This window comes from Odocoileus virginianus, chromosome 14 (assembly GCF_023699985.2).
Source record: "Odocoileus virginianus isolate 20LAN1187 ecotype Illinois chromosome 14, Ovbor_1.2, whole genome shotgun sequence".
Taxonomy (NCBI): Eukaryota; Metazoa; Chordata; class Mammalia; order Artiodactyla; family Cervidae; genus Odocoileus; species Odocoileus virginianus.
Window position 1 is genome coordinate 47,717,726 of NC_069687.1, and position 17,716 is coordinate 47,735,441.

Here is a 17,716-nt window from a genome sequence, read left to right on the forward strand (position 1 = left end):
CTTTCAGCTCAGTTCAGTTCAGTCGCTCAGTCGTGTCCAACTCTTTGTGACCCCATGAGCTGCAGCACGCCAGGCTTCCCTGTCCATCACCAACTCCCAGAGCTTACTCAAACTCATGTCCATTGAGTCGGTGATGCCATCCAACCATCTCATCTTCTGTTGTCCCCTTCCACCTTCAATCTTTCCCAGCATCAGGGTCTTTTCAAATGAGTCAGTTCTTCACATCAGGTGGCCAAAGTATTGGAGTTTCAGCTTCACCATCAGTCCTTTCTATGAATATTCAGGACCGATTTCCTTTAGGATGGACTGGTTGGATCTCCTTGCAGTCCAAGGGGCTCTCAAAAGTCTTCTGCAACACAACAGTTCAAAAAGATTTCTTCAGTGTTCAGCTTTCTTTATAGTCCAACTCTCATATCCATATATGACTACTGGAAAAACCATAGCTTTGACTAGACAGACCTTTGTTGGCAAAGTAATATCTCTGCTTTTTAATATGCTGTCTAAATTGGCCATAACTTTTCTTCCAAGGAGCAAGCGTCTTTTAATTTCATGGCTGCAGTCACCATATGCAGTGATTTTTGGAGCCCCACAAAATAAACTCTGTCACTGTTTCCATTGCTCTCCCATCTATTTGCCATGAAGTGATGGCACCAGATGCCATGATCTTAGTCTTCTGAACGTTGAGTTTTAAGCCAACTTTTTCAGTCTCCTCTCTCACTTTCATTAGGAGGCTCTTTAGTTCTTCTTCGCTTTCTGCCATAAGGGTGGTGTCATCTGCATGTCTGAGGTTATTGATATTTCTCCTAGTAATCTTGATTCCAGCTTGCGCTTCATTCAGCCCAGGATTTCTCATGATATACTCTGCATATAAGTTAAATAAGCAGGGTGACAATATAAAGCCTTGACGTACTCCTTTCCCGATTTGGAACCAGTCTGTTGTTCCATGTCCAGTTCTAACTGTTGCTTCCTCACTTGCATACAGTTTTCTCAAGAGGCAGGTCAGGTGATCTGGTATTCCCACCTCTTGAAGAATTTTCCACAGTTTATTGTGATCCACACAGTCTGAGGCTTTGGCATAGTCAATAAAGCAGAGGTAGATGTTTTTATGGAACTCTCTTGCTTTTTTGATGATCCAGCAGATGTTGGCAATCTGATCTCTGGTTCCTCTGCCTTTTCTAAATCTAGCTTGAACATCTGGAACTTCACGGTTCACATTTTGTTGAAGTCTGCCTTGGAGAGTTTTGAGCATTACTTTACTAGCGTGTGAGATGAGTACAATTGTGCAGTAGTTTGTGCATTCTTTGGCATTGCCTTTCTTTGGGATTGGAATGAAAACTGACCTTTTTGAGTCCTGTGGACACTGAGTTTTCCAAATTTGCTGGCATATTGAGTGCAGGACTTTCACAGCATAATCTTTTACAGTTTAAAATAGCTCAACTGGAATTCCGTCACCTCCCCTAGCTTTGTTCGTAGTGAAGCTTCTTAAGGCTCACTTGACTTCGCATTCCAGGATGTCTGGTTCTCAGTAGTGATCACACAAACATGGTTATCTGGGTCATGAAGATCTTTTTTGTACAGTTTTTCTGTGTGCTTTTGCCACCTCTTTGCTGTCTCCCTCATAGAAAGATGGGGTTTCCCTGCTGGCTCAGTTGGTAAAGAATCTGCCTGCAGTGCAGGAGACCCAGGTTCGATCCCCAGGTTAGGAAGATCCCCTGGAGAAGCAAATGGCAACTCACTCCAGTATTCTTGCCTGGAAAATTCTATGGACCCAGGAGCCTGGTGGGCTGCAGTCCATGGTGTCCCAAGAGTCGGACATGACTTAGCAACTAAAGCACCACCAATAGAAGGATGCACTTATTAATCAGATTTTATAAAGAATGAAAAAAGACTGTCTAGCCAAAGACTTTAGGCAGACAATAGAACTTTCTGCAGTTATGACAGTGCCCTGGACCTGCCCTATCCAGTGTTGTAGCCACTGACCTCAGGTAGCTCTTGTGGGTTTGAAATGTGGCTAGTGTGAGTGAGGAACTGAATGTTTAATTGTATTTAGTTTAAATATAAACAGGCACATGTGAGTAGTAGCCACTGTATTGAAGAGCACAGCAAAGAAGGAATCCATAGCAGCGGCGAAGATAATCAGGAGAATGCGCTGATCAGTGGGATCCACCCTTTTAACTGCCTCGTTTCTATACGGAGCCAGATGTCACTTAGAGCAGTGCAGCAGGATTTTTGATAGATGTTAAAATGGTCGTTGAAAAAAGGTGAGGAAAAATCCACCCAGAGGATTTTTAATTACTATAGAGATTATTCTTTATTCTATGTTGGTCTCTTTAAACATCTGTCATACAGATTTACCATGGGTTATTTTCACAAGTGTTTCAGGTTGGATAGTACTTTTTTCTTCCATTTCATAGAAGAGAGGAAACTGAGGTACACTGATTTAAAATTAAAAAACCTCAATATTCCAGAGCCAGTAAGTGGTGAACCAAGGTTTGAACCCAGGTAGAGTTCTTCATGAATGCATCCGCAATGAATCTTTCCCACATTGTCTTTAGAGCATAGGTGCATATTTCCTTAGTTCTCTTTGGAAACTGGGCTGGAAGGTGTTAAGAACATGAAGCCTGGCACCACACTGGTTGATTTGAATCCTGCCTCTACTACTTATAAAGTGTGTGAAATTGAGCAAATTACTTAGTATCTCTGAGCTTCAACTGTCTCCTTTTAATACGTAGATAATAAAGGCACCCACTTATAGGGTTGTGATGAGGCTTAACAATTCCTGGCACATTGTTTGAACCATATATATTTGTCATTATCATTATTTTTTATTTGAAAGAGATTGATCATGTATGTAAGGATGTTGACTTAAGGTGATATTAATAGTTGAAATAGAGATAGGCTTTGGGTATGCTTCCCTAGAAAATAAGAGAGACCTTAATAATTCAGATAACTCAGGAAAAAGCACCCTGCTGTTCGGCCACTTTGGTGTCGCCGTCACTGGAATTACAAAGTTCCAGAGTCTGCATGCCCTCATATCTTCGCTTTTCATGTTACATCTCCTTTGGTGTCTTTGATTCGTTCTGAATGCTGAGCAGTGACGAACACTAACACAGCTGGAAAGAGCCGTAAGATTTGCTTTGCTGTCTTCCAGCAGGGAATTATTGCCATGGATACCAGCATCAGAGGAAGGCTGGGGAGCTCTCTCAACTTGTCTCCTAAGTGGTCTGACATCTGTTTCTGGCAAGGCCAATAATGAATGTGCTGCTAGCTTCATAGCAAACGGCAGCCTCATGCACACCTCTTGTTTTTCCCCCACAGATGGCCTCTGCCCAGGATGCCAGGCATGGCCAGAAAGACTCCTCTGACCAGAACTTTGACTACATGTTCAAACTGCTCATCATTGGCAACAGCAGCGTGGGGAAGACATCCTTCCTCTTCCGTTACGCGGATGACTCCTTCACGTCTGCGTTCGTCAGCACAGTCGGGATTGACTTCAAAGTCAAAACTGTGTTCAAAAATGAAAAGAGAATTAAGCTCCAGATTTGGGTAAGTGACTTTGAACCGACAGCATCCTTCAGTCTAGGGCGTGGACCATGTACATGTGTGAGCAAACGCTTTCTGCCTTGTTCTGATCCCACGGGGGTCCATCAGCCTTCATTGCCGGGTTCTTGGCCACAGCACATTCTAGTTCAAAGGCCAAGAGAGTGATGCCTCTCTAAGGTGTGGAGACTGAACTAGACCTTGTTGTCATTTGATGCTTCTTAAGACTCTCTAGAAGAAAGAAAATCCAATGTCTGTCTGTTGTGGTAAGAAACACTCAACAGAAAGTCTGGCTCTTGTCTATTTCATCTCCTCAGACCTTGTGTTTTCAGCGCCAAGAGTTATGTTTACCACACAGTCCAACACAGCAAGACACATGAAATAAAGAATTTATTTTAAACAGGGTTTTCTTCTAAGGAGGAGGTTCTTTAATAAGTTTTGAGACCATGTGTCTGGCTTTCTGCCTCTTCTCTCCCCCATAGAAGATCAGAGATTCCTTAACTAAATGGTTGTGATAACTGAGGAGAATAGCAAGCGAGAAACAGAAGAAAAAGTATGTATGGGTAGCAGGTTTGAAAGAAATAAGAGATGAGATAACAAAAAAATTGACTATACCAATAGAGAGTTATATAGTATTTTTTGTACATCATGTAATGTATGAGCACCATGGTAGAATGCTTTTACAGTGGGTTTTGGTCCCCTTTCTCTGTTCTTTTGTATATCTGCCGCTCAAATGGATTTGAGCTATAAATGGATGTTTCCCAAGAGTTTAGCTTTCTGTCTTCTTCTGAGACAATTCCAACACCTACTAACATTTGTTGCTGGTGCCAGGGTTGATTTGTAGGACTGATGATAAGCTTGCCTCCTCAAATATGGAAAGCTGAAAGAAAGACAAATCTTGGAGTAAAGCATTAAAATTTTTTTTAAAGTAAAGATCCCTTAAGATATATGTATATAATAAATATAGCAGATGTCCTTTCATATCTTAAAGCTCTTAGGAATAAAATTCAAAGGTGCGGGTATACATACAGGTAGATATCCTCTCAGGCAGCTTACAGTAGATTGTTAGTTTTTTACTTATTCTCATTATGGAGTTTTCAAAGTCTAATTAGAACTCAGAAAAGAACTTGAAAAAATAGACCCAGTTCCCATTGCTGCTCTACTGGTTCCCAAAGATAATTTTGTTGGGTGGATCCGTCTTTAGAAGCATGCGGCCCTGTATACAGAGACAGAAAGAGCTGTGTTTATTGCTTCATATTCTCTTCCTTTTGAACTTTAAGCAACTGATTATTATATGGAGATAACTTTCAGATCCAGGCCTAAGAAAGGTCTCTTTGTTTTCATGGGCTTTGGTGAATTAAAAATTAATTTGGTAACTCACATCTCTTACCTTTGTAACCATGTTCTTTCTGCTAATACGGGAGAACTGTCATTTCTCTGGCTGACAGCTCCTGCCATTAATCTTAGGAATGTTTAAAGCTGGTTGTTGTGATTGTTTAGGTAAAACATCAACATGTGTGTAAGTGCAATCCTATAGTCTCTAGCAGTTTCTCAATTTAGGTTCTTGAAAGAATTGCTTGGTAGAGATGTAAAGTCATCTGTCCTTAATATAAAACAGATATACTTCAAATAATATACATTTTTGAGAATTATAATCGCATACTTACAAAAATATTTCAAAACCCTCAGGGATAGTACCAGGCCAGAGCTCACTCCTGTACGCTGAATTTCAGTTGCATCTGTTTTTTACGGGGGAGCCTGGTGGGCTGCCGTCTATGGGGTCGCACGGAGTCAGACACGGCTGAAGTGCATCAGCAGCAGCAGCGTCCATAATCCAGGCTTCCCCAGTGGCTCAGTGGTAAAGAATCTGCCTGCAATGCAGGAGCCACAGGAAATGCGGGTTCGATCCCTGAGTCGGGAAGATCCCCTGGAGAAGGGTATGGCAACCTACTCCAGTATTCTTGCCTGGAGAATCCCCATGGACAGAGAGGCCTGGTGGGCTACAGTTCATGGGGTTACAAAGAGTCAGACATGACTGAAGCGACTTCCATGCACACATGCATCCATAATCCACCATTTCCCCAAAACCTCTAATTCTCTTCATAGCCCAGTTCAGCCTGGGACCTCATTCTCCATTCTGTGGACACCCACACTCCCTTCAGGGATAAGCCACCCAGAAACCCTTCAACCAGCTCTCTCCTCAGTCACAATGGTAGTCTGATGGCCACTATTTTCTTTGTGATCAAACCAATCTTATTTCTTCCTCTTAGGGACATTGGGAACTCTTAACGCACCCATGATTCTAGGGGTGTGAAAATAGATTTGACACTACCTTATTCTAACTGGTCTACTAGATTGTGAACCACTCAAAAGCAAAGACTTTGGCTCATCAAGCCTATAATATAGTTGGGAAAAGAAATGAATGCTCATGGAGTAACTATATGTCTATAAGCAAATATCAAGTTGTGTAAATATTATATGTAGCTAGCATTTATTGAGCATATACCTATGCCTTACATCTAATTCCCACAACAACCAAACTTTCTATTATTACTCCTATTTTGTACAAGAAACCTGAAGGTTTTGTTATTGTTCACTTGCTAAGTCCTGTCTGACAAATTAAATAGCTTGTCCAAGATCATAGATGTCAAGGGGTTGATTCCAGGCTAGGTCTATCAAATTCTAATGCTTTGGTTTGTTCCCCTTCACCATGTTGCCCTAATTAAGATGCATTCTCTTGATCAGGTGGTAGAATCTTAGACAGTGTATCCTGGGATGCTGAAGAACATGTTTTTGAAAGAGTTTGACCATCTCAATGACTTCAGTCATGCAGAGGGAGAAAGGATAAAGAGTAACAGGCTAGCTTGCTTAAATCTAAACATTCCTACAGTAATTCTAGGGATTCTTGCTTTGTTATAACTATAGTGGGAAATAATTAGTTGTGTACAGTTTTTTTTTCCCCCCTCCCACCTCCCTCTCCACCCGATCCCTCTGGGTCTTCCCAGTGCACCAGGCCCGAACACTTGTCTCATGCACCCAACCTGGGCTGGTGATCTGTTTCACCCTAGATAATATACATGTTTCAATGCTGTTCTCTTGAAACATCCCACCCTCGCTTTCTCCCAGAGTCCACAAGTCTGTTCTATACATCTGAGTCTCTTTTTCTGTTTTGCATATAGGGTTATCATTACCATCTTTCTAAATTCCATATATATGTGTTAGTATACTGTAATGGTCTTTATCTTTCTGGCTTACTTCGCTCTGTATAATGGGCTCCAGTTTCATCCATCTCATTAGAACTGATTCAAATGAATTCTTTTTAATGGCTGAGTAATATTCCATGGTGTATATGTACTACAGCTTCCTCATCCATTCGTCTGCTGATGGGCATCTGGGTTGCTTCCATGTCCTGGCTATTATAAACAGTGCTGCGATGAACATTGGGGTGCACGTGTCTCTTTTAGATCGTACAGTTTTTTTTTAACTTTATTTATTTGGGACTGTATCTGGCATTGATGGTTTGCCATTTTATATGCTAGTAGTCAAACATGAACTGTTTTCCCCAACTAATAGTATTTTTATGCACTTGTATTAATGTGTAACAAATTCATTAAGGTGTCTACAACTATCTTAGCCTGAACTGTGTATGATCTGTTTCTACTTGCAACATTTCTGAAACCAAAGGTGGGAGTTTTCCAAACCAAGAAATTCTTCATTTCTATGAAGATACTAACTAGATGTCCTATAATTTAATACGATGTTGACACTAGTTACCCAGAGTTAGCACAGATCCCACAAGTAAAGGAATCAGTTCCACAAACCTATCTCTTCTCCTCCCATCCCCACTTCAGACACCCATCACAAACCTGGGCCTCTGTGCTTTTGACCTACAGGCTATAAATTGACAGGTCCACAACCCCACACCTCAGGGTTGATAAGTTGCTAGAACAGCTCACAGAATTCAGGAAAACTTTACTTACTGTTACCAATTTATTATAAAGGACACAACTCAGAAACAACCAGATAGAAGAGAAGCATAGGGAACATTTTTGTGGGGGAGGGTGGGTGCAGCATCCTGCAGTGTCTGGTGTGTTACCCTCCCAGCACCTTGATACATTCACCGACACCAGAGCTCTCTAAACCTCATCCTTTTGGATTTTTATGGAGCTTCCTTTATATAGGCATGACAGATGCAATCCTTGGTCATTGGTGATTAATTCAGTCTTCAGCCTGTCTCCCTTCTTCAGAGGTCAGGGTTGGGACTGAAAGTTTCAACTTTTTGATCACATAAGTTGTTCTTCTGACAATCAGAATATACTTTTTATTTTTATTTTTAATTTTATTTTATATTGGAATATAGTTGATTTACAACGTTGTAATAACCCCTCATTTTGAAACTATGTAGGTGTAAACTGGGAGTCAACTCATTAGCATGAACTCTTGGGTGGCTGGAAGGGGCTTATTATAAATAATAAAACATGCTCCTTTCACTCCTATCAGAAAATTCCAAGGATTATGGAAGCTCTGTGTCAGGAACCAGAAGGAAGACCAAATATGTGTTTCTTGTTCTATCACACTATCAGAGCCTATTATATATTTCAAAGGAAGAGAAGCAAAATTGTTTCATAGTGATAAAAATCATCATGGACTAGTCCAGTTCATTATTATCTTTACCAAGAAAACCTATAGATATTCATGTAATTCTGATCACTCTGTTTTATTTTTTATTTTTTTCCCATTTATTTTTATTAATTGGAGGCTAATTACTTTACAATATCGTAGTGGGTTTTGCCATACATTGACATGAATCAACCATGGATTTACATGTGTTCCCCATCCCGATCGCCCCTCCTGCCTCCCTTTCCATCCCATCCCTCTGGGTCTTCCCAGTGCACCAGCCCTGAGCACTTGTCTCATGCATCCAACCCTCATCCAAGGGTGATCTGTTTCACCCTTGATAGTATACTTGTTTCAATGCTATTCTTTCAGAACATCCCACCCTTGCCTTCTCCCACAGAGTCTAAAAGTCTGTTCTGTACATCTGTGTCTCTTTTTCTGTTTTGCATATAGGGTTATCATTACCATCTTTTAAAATTCCATATATATGCATTAGTATACTGTATTGGTCTTTATCTTTCTGGCTTACTTCACTCTGTATAATGGGCTCCAGTTTCATCTATTTCATTAGAACTGATTCAAATGAATTCTTTTTAATGGCTGAGTAATATTCCATGGTGTATATGTACCACAGCTTCCTTATCCGTTCATCTGCTGTTGGGCATCTAGGTTGCTTCCATGTCCTGGCTATTATAAACAGTGCTGCAATGAACATTGGGGTGCACGTGTCTCTTTCAGATCTGGTTTCCTCGGTGTGTATGCCCAGGAGTGGGATTGCTGGGTCATATGGCAGTTCTATTTCCAGTTTTTTAAGGAATCTCCACACTGTTCTCCATAGTGGCTGTACTAGTTTGCATTCCCACCAATAGTGTAAGAGGGTTCCCTTTTCTCCACACCCTCTCCAGCATTTATTGCTTGCAGACTTCATTTATTGCTTGTAGACTTGATCACTCTGTTTTAAACTACCCACAAATAGAACTGTTTCCAGGTTAGGAAATGAAGGTATGTGGAGAGGTGAAGTGATTTGACTTCACCTCACAGTTAGTGCCAGAGCAGAGTCTAAAATCCAGGTCTTCTTCTAGCTAAGCCAGTCTGGTTGCCACTTCACACTCAAAGGAAGTGCTGTGTCATGACAGTTGTGATACATCTCATATCTGGTTTCCAGTGTTGCCATTAGGCAAAGGAATGTCAAACTTGAGGCAAGAGTACTTCCACAGTGTCAGCAAGAGAGAACCTGGGTGGTAAGGCTGCCCAGTTTTTTATTTGTTGCTGTTCAGTCACTAAGTTGTGTCCTACTCTTTGTGACCCCATGGACTGCAGCATGCCAGGCTTCCCTGTCCTCCGTTATCTCCCGGAGTTTGCTCAGACTCATGTCCATAGAGTCAGCCATGTATTCCAACCATTTCATCCTCTCTTGCCCCTTCTCCTCCTGCCTTCAATCTTTCCCAGCATCAGGGTCTTTTCCAATGAGTTGGCTCTTTGCATCAGGTGGCAAAGTATTGGAGCTTCAGCTTCAACATCAGTCCTTTCAATGAATATTCAGGGTTGATTTCCTTTAGGATTGACTGGTTTGATCCCCTTGCTATTCAAGAGACTCTCAAGAGTCTTCTCCAGCCTCACAGTTCAAAAGCATCAATTCTTTGATGCTCAGCCATCTTTATGGTCCAACTCTCACATCCATCCATATGTGACTACTGGAATAATCATAGCACTGACTATACAGACTTTATTGGCAAAGTGAAGTCTCTGCTTTTTACTATGTTGTCTAGGTTAGTCATAGCTTTTCTTCCAAGAAGCAGGTGTCTTTTAATTTCATGAGTAGGGGTTTTGCATGTGCTGTGGGGTGAGGGGTGGCACGGGATTCTGAAACCATAGACTGGATTATTGGATTTTTAATGGTCCACATTTAAAGAAAGCATTTTAACAGCTACTAGAAACATTGACATTTCTTTCTGGATGTATTACACCTCCTGTCTGTGGAAGTTGATTACTGCCTTGGAATAAACTTGTTTAGAGACATACCATGGTTCATTTGTACTAGGTTACATTCCTTTAGTATCTTTATGAATCCCTCGGTCCTTCACTACATTAACATTTCTTGTTGCATTTTTATTTATTATCATTTCTGTGATTCTCAAGTAAAAATTTTTCAGAATTTTTGAGACTTCAAGTGTTAGAGCTGGTTATTTTATTTTGAGTGTCTATTTAATGCTATGAAGAATGTATTAGAGGACAATTGTATATAGGCTTTTTTCTTTAACTACAGTAAAATATTTCACAGCTGGAGTCTATAATATTTTGCTTTTAATTTTAAAGTAGTTTAGCTTCCTGAAAGGCTTTGTAGAGTGGATTTCCTCCCAGTGAGAAGATTGAAAAATAATACAACACCCATTACTAATATCTTAGTATTGTATTTATTTTCAGTGTCTATATTACTACTGTATGAACTTTGAGGCCTATAGCCATCTATAAAATAAAGAATACTGGTAATTCTTGAAACTAGACTATGTAGAGAATTGGGTTTGAATTTGTGGTTCCTCTGAATAAAAGGCAAGTTCCTTTACTTAAAGAAAGCACTTCTCCTTTTTAAGTTAGGTCTACATTGTTCAAGTCCAGAAATCAAGGTTAATTCTAGCTAATAAAATACTTGACTTGAAAAATTCACAGCTGAATTAAAGGATATAGGTTTAAAGTGGGCAGGGGGCAGGTAGACAGAGGGGATTGCTGTTTCCTTATTAATTAGAACTGGCATTTTTGCATTTTTGCATTCTCTTTTTCCCACCCTCAACCTCACCACTCCTTATCCTTTCTGTCCCTCTTTCCCCTTTCCCCATCTTCTTCCCTCCTTCATTTCTGAGCTCTGGCCAGCCTGAGTTAGGAAGAAAGTCATCCTCATGGTGATCAGAGGCCTACCACAGGCAGATGTACACGTTGTGCACTGAACAAGGGCACCAACCAGGGTTCAAGTGTGACTGCGCTCCAGCCAGAGTGCCACGTGCTGAGCTGTGCTCAGCCCCTGGGAGGGGTGCCTTTTCCTTTTCACAAAAATGTCATCTGCTCATCAAGCATGTGCTGCTAGTCCACACGCAACGAAAGGGAATTCTGATTTCCATCCAGCAGCCATATATGTAGGTGGTGTCTATCAAAATCTAATGCAGGAGATGGGTGAGTCAACTGAGAAGATATTAACCCTGCTTCCCCAGCTCAGTCCTGGAGGAAGATGGTATTTTAAAAGACAGGTTTTGTTGTTATTTAGATGTGTTGAGGCCACAGATCAGGAAACAACTGCCATTTAAATAGTAGTTTGTTATGCTCCGAGATTTTAAGAGAAGGACAGATGGGCTTGGAGAGGAGGGTCCTTGGGAGCGAGGGGGAGTCCCTGAGTGGGTCAGGAGGCAGAAAGGGGAATGTGATGACAGCCTCTATTGTGGTTTCTGTATAAGACATGTAAGCAGGCTGAGGACTGGCTAGTCTGAATTCCTGCAGCAGGCTCTGGGGCTTAGTGGCTTTCCTAAGTCATCAGATGCCTGGCTCTGGAGTGATTAGGCCAGGGGCATAATGCCCAGTGTGAGAACCCAAGGCTGGGGTGGTTGCCCTGTGAACTCTGTATTGATGGTTTGCATTGAAAAGTGAGTTCTAGTGAGTTGTTGACTATCTCTAAGAGTTAACTAATTGATCAGGGCAGTCCCTCCAGGAGCCACAAGTCCCAGCTGTCAAAGCATCTGAATACAGAAAGTAAAGTGAAAGTGAAAGTTGCTCAGTCATGTCTGACTCTTTGCAACCCCATGGACTGTACAGTCCAAGGAATTCTCTAGGCCAGAATACTGGAATGGGTAGCCTTTCCCTTCTCCAGGGGATCATCCCAACCCAGGGATTGAACCCAGGGTTCGATTTTGCAGGTGGATTCTTTACCAGCTGAGCCAGAAGGGAAGTAAAAGACATGCTTAATGCAGCAGGCAGGTTCTTGGAGCCCCAGGGGTGGCTTATGTCATTAATTCTGCTCTGACAAATGCTTATGATTTCAACCATTCTCACTACAGACTCGGTGCGTTTCTGGGTCTCAGTGTTTAGAGACTTCAAGTGTTGGGGTCAGGAAAAGATCTTTAAGATTTTCCTGAAAATTTGATGATACAGCTGATAAGAGCATGACTTTAATGAACCCAGTGTTGACCCACAAAGTAAGCACTTTATGTGCATTTTAGAATGTGTTTTTTGCCAGACCCCATGAAGGAATGTGGTTATTCCTATTAGCCCTGTTTTATAGATGAAGAAAATAGAGGGGGAAAAAGTGGAAACAATGATAGATTTTATTTTCTGGGGCTCCAAAATCATTGCAGACAGTGACTATAGCCATGAAATTAAAAGATGTTTGCTACTTGGAAGAAAAGCTATGACAAATCTAGACAACATATTAAAAAGCAGAGACATTACTTTGCCAATAAAGGTCTGTATAGTTAAAGCTATGGTTTTTCCAGTAGTTATGTATGGATGTGAGAGTTGGACCATAACGAAGGCTGAGTGCCAAAGAATTGATGCTTTAGAAGACTCTTGAGAGTCCCTTGGACAGCAAAGAGATAAAACCAGTCAATCCTAAAGGAAATCAACCCTGAATATAAAGGACTGATGCTGAAGCCAAAGCTATAATATTTTGGCCACCTGATGCAATGAACAGACTCATTGGAAAAGATTCTGATGCTGGGAAAGATTGAGGGCAGGAGAAAGGAGATGATAGAGGTTGAGATGGTTGGATGACATCACTGACTCAATGGACATGAGTTTGAGGAAACTCTGGGAGTTGGTGAAGGACAGGGAAGCCTGGCGTGCTGCAGTCCATGGGGTTGCAGTTGGACGCGACTTAGCCACTGAACTGAACTGATCCTAGAGAATGTTCCAAATGCATCTGAGAATGTATATTCTGCTGCTTTTGAATTGAATGCTCTATAAATATCAATTAAGTCTGTCTGACTTAATATTTATAGAGCTTTAGGTCAATCTGATCTAATGCTCTATAAATAACAGATAGGTCCATCTAATTCCTTAATGATTTTCTGTCTTGATGGCTTGTCCATTGATGTGAGTGGAGTGTTAGAATCCCCCACAATTGTTTTGTTACTGTCAATTTTTCTTTTTATGACTGTTAGTATTTGCCATATATATTGAGCTGCTCTTATGTTGGGTGCATGTATGTTTACACTTGTTGTATCTTCCTTGATTGCTCCCTTGATCATTATGTAGTGTCCTTGTCTCTTCTAACAACCTTTATTTTAAAGCCTATTTTGTCTGATATGAGTGTCACTTCTTCAGCTTTCTTTTGATTTCCATTTGCATGGAATACCTTTTCATCCTCACACATTCAATCTGTATGCATCCCTAGATCTGAAGTGGGTCTCTTATAGATAGCATGTGTTAATGTATGAGCCTTACTTTTGTATTCATTTTAGCCAGACTGTGTCTTTTGGTTGGGGCATTTAATCCATTTACATTTAAGGTAATTAATGATATGTATATGCTTATTGCTGTTTTGGATTTGTTTTGTAGGTCTTTTTTCTTCCTTTCCTCTTTTGTTCTCTTCTCTTGTGATTAGATGACTAACTTTAGTGTTGTGTTCGGATTGCTTTGCTTTTTTGTGTGTCTATTACAGACTTCCAGTTTGTGGTAACCACGAGGATTTGATATAGCAAACTGTATCTGTATAAGATGGTTTTAAATTACTAGTCTTTTAATTTCTGAAGCATTTACTACAGTCTGTGTTTGTACTCTTCTTATGATCGTTGGTTTTGGTATCATATTTCTGTGTGAATGATTTCCTGCCTCTACTGTATACTTGCCTGTAATGGCCAACCTTCCCATTTGTAATTTTTTTGTTTCTAGTTGTGTCTTTTTCTTTTCTGCCTAGAGAAGTTTCTTTAGCATTTTTTTGTAAAGCTGTTTTGGTAGTGCTGAAATCTCTTAGCTTTTGTCTGTAAAGTTTTTGATTTCTCCATCAGATCTGAATGAGAACCTTGCTAGGTAGAGTATTCTTCATTGTAGGTTTTTCCCTTTCATCACTTTATATGTATCATGCCACTTCCTTCTGACCTGTAGAGATTTTGCTGAAAAATTAACTGATAACCTTGTGGGGATTTGTTGTTTTTCCCTTGTTGCTTTTAATATTTTCTCTTTGTTTTTATCTTCTCACAATTTGATTAGTACATGTCTCAGCATGTTCCTCCTTGGGTTTATCTTATGTGGGACTCTGAACATCCTAGACTGAAGTGAATGTTTCCTTTCCCATGCTAGGGAAGTTTTTGCACTATTATCTCTCCAAATATTTTATCAAGCACATTTTTTTCTTCTTTTGTGACCTCTGTTGAGAATGTTTGCAGTTTAATGTTGTCCCAGAGGTCTCTTCAACTGTCCTTATTTCTTTACATTCTTTTTCCTTTATTCTGTTCTGTGTCATTGAGTTCTACCTTTCTGTCTTCCAGCTTACTTATTCCTCCTTTTGCTTCATTTACTCTGTTGATTCCTTCTAGTATACTTTTCATTTCAGTCATTGTTCGTCTGCCTATTCTTTATATCATCTAGCTCTTCTTTAATATAATTTTGTTTATTTATTTTTCGGCTGTGCTGGGTCTTTGTTCTTGTGTGGGCCTTTCCCTGGTTGCAGAGACCAGGGCTACTCTTCATTGCAGTGATAGGCATCTGATTGCGGTGGCTCCTCTTGTGGAGCATGGACTCTAAGGTGTGTGGGCTTCAGTAATTGCCTCACACGGGCTCAGTAGATGCAGCTCCCAGCTCTAGAGTACAGGCTCAATAGTTGTGGCACATGGGCTTGGTAGCTCTGCGGCATGTGAGACCAGAGATCGAACTTGTGTTCTGTGCTGTCAGGCAGATTCTTTACCACTGAGCCACCAGGAAAACCCCTCACCTAGCTCTCTGTTAAATATTTCTTGTACCTTCTTGGTCTCTGTCTCCTTTCTTTTTCCAGGATCATGGATCATCTTTTCTATCATTATACTAAATACTTTACTGGGTATATTGCCTGTCTCCACTTCACTTAGCTGTTACTTGGGGTTTTATCTTGTTCTTCATCTGGAACAGATTTCTCTGCTGTCTCATTTCATCTAACTTTCTGCGTGGTGGTCTCCTTCCACAGACGGCAGAATCGTAGCTCCTCTTACTTCTTGTGTCTGACTCTTGACCCTGGGGGGTGAAGCTGGTCCTAAGGCTTGTGCAGGCTTCCTGGTAGGAGGTCCTGGTGCCCGCCCACTGGTGTGTGGACTTGGGTCCTGTCTCTCTGGGGGGCAGAGCCATGTCAAGAAGTGTGTTTAGTTGTGACTGGGGGCTCAGGAAGGTTTTAGGCAGCTTGTCTGCTTATGAGTAGGGCTCTGCTCCTTCCTTGTTGGTTGTTTGCCCTGCAGGGTCCTGGCACTGGTGCTTACAGGCTGCTGGGTGGTACCAGGTCTTCGTGTCAGAATGGCAGCCTCCAGTCTGCCGGTGAGTACCCCCAGGTACCTCTGCCACCAGTGTTCTTGTCCCCGTGGTGGGTCACACCTGCACCTGCCTCCCCAGCAAGCCCTCCAAGACCTTCAGACCAGTCTGGCGCAGGATCCTATGGAGTCACTGCTCTTTATCTGGGTTCCCGTGCACATGATGCTTTGTGTGCACCCCCCAGGTGTGACGTTTCTGCTTCACCCAGTCCTCTGGGGTTCATGTGATCAATCCTGATTGGCCTTCACAGCCCGATTCTCTGGGGGCTATTCCTTGCGATGCCACGCCCCTCCCAGGCTGAAGAGCCATGTGTGGGGCTCAGAACTCTCACTTCTGTGGGAGAAACTCTATGATTCCCTATTTTCCAGTTTGTAGGTCACCCACCTAGTGGGTATGGGATTTGATTTTATTGTGCTCCTTTTCTCATCCTGTTGTGTGGCTTCTTCTTTGCTTTTAGGTGGAGAATATTTTTTCTGGTAGGTTTCGGTCTTTTTTGTTGACACAGTTCAGCAAGCAGTTAGTCGTGATCTTGGTGTTCTTGTGAGAGGAGGTGAGCTCAAGTCCTTCTACTTCACCGTCTTCTCTTCAACTGCCTCGAATCCTACATATATTAATCTCTACCAGGTACCTTTTCCACGATAAATAATTGCTCTATATCTTTCTATATTCCCTTCTTACCTGTTCCAAGAAAGTATTTATAATTAGAGAAAGGAATCAGTTATTTGTTTGAAACTTACTATGTTCCAGCATGAGTAGGTTGTGCTTTATCTGTTTTGTGCTTAAAACACATAGATCTGCATTGTAGGAGGGCCTGGAACACATTCCATTCACTTCTCGCCCATTTCTGGAATGCCTATTTCCACTGTTGGGAGTGTGCATATAAAGAAGAGTATTTGGAAGGAAGCATCTGAGTTCATGGAACAAATACCTGCAGGAAAAGTAATTCTGACTGCAGTCTTTGCATTTGATGCTCACCTAAGCCTAGTCACCCTGACCATTGATTTCAGGATGGTGTTCAACCCTCTAATCTGTGGCTAAGGAACCAACACTTTTTTAAGAGAACCGCAGAAGCCAGTGACAGCTGCCAAGACCATTCCTGCTGCCGTCATTTGTATGCTCTTTTCCCCCTGTCACATTTCTTCTAACTTAGCATCTGCTTTTCCTGGGATATTGAGAAAGGCAAGATTTAGTTTCACCCCTGAGAAGAAGCTGTTACTGTGTGTGAAATGTCAAGATGCATAAAAACATTCACTCTTTCAGACAGCCAGAAGCAGTGACTCCCCCATCCTGCTGTGTTTAAACCTCTTTTCTCAGCATCAAGAAGGGGCTTTCCCTGGTAGCTCAGATGGTAAAGCAACTGCCTGCAATGCGGGAGACCCGGGTTCGATCCCTGGGTCGGAAAGATCCCCTGGAGAAGGAAATGGCAACCCACTCCAGTATTCTTGCCCCTAGAATCCCTTGGACTGAGGATCCTGGTAGGCTACAGTCCATGGGGTCGCGAAGAGTCAGACACGACTGAGCGACTTCCCTCACTTCTCAGCATTGACAAAATACAAAGGATGGTACAGACCTTGTTCCTGGCCTAGCAGAGCTTACCACCCATGTAGGAAGACAGGAAAACAAATATGGAAGAAAGGCTCACCCCATGGATCACTAAGTGTGTGCCACCAAGGGGCGGGGAGTTTGTGGTTCAAATACTGACCCTGCTCTCACTAGCTGTGTGACCTCAAGCACTAACTTCCCTGTGCCAACATTTACTTGTTTGTGAAATGAGAGAAAATAACCCCTACCTCTTAGTTGCTAATATTTGCTATAATAAATACTTACACCCAGCTCAATACTAGGTACAAAACTGATGATAAATGTTAGTTTTCTTTTGTAAATAGTGTACCAACTTTCAGACTTTGTACCCAGTCTAGTAATTTAATCAAACCAAATATTTATTGGGTGCCTACTGTGTTCCAAGCACTGTGCTAGTTGGTGGGGGTTCAATAGTGGAGGATGAACAGAGTTGGCCATTAGGAGGCGACCATCTGATGAGATGGTAGATGAGAGAAGACAGGATTCATCTGCTGTGATAAATTCT

The 17,716-nt window shown here is 41.6% G+C and overlaps 1 protein-coding gene across 4 annotated transcripts in view; it reads left to right on the forward strand.

Annotated features, from left to right (window-relative positions):
- Window positions 1-17,716, forward strand: part of RAB3C (RAB3C, member RAS oncogene family) — a 389,298-nt gene that overhangs the window by 86,944 nt on the left and 284,638 nt on the right. For all 4 annotated transcript variants that reach the window (XM_070476714.1, XM_070476713.1, XM_070476715.1 and 1 more), the window contains exon 2: window positions 3,319-3,546. In XM_070476714.1, coding sequence (XP_070332815.1) covers window positions 3,319-3,546 — 228 coding nt within the window. The remainder of the gene's footprint in view (window positions 1-3,318; window positions 3,547-17,716) is intronic.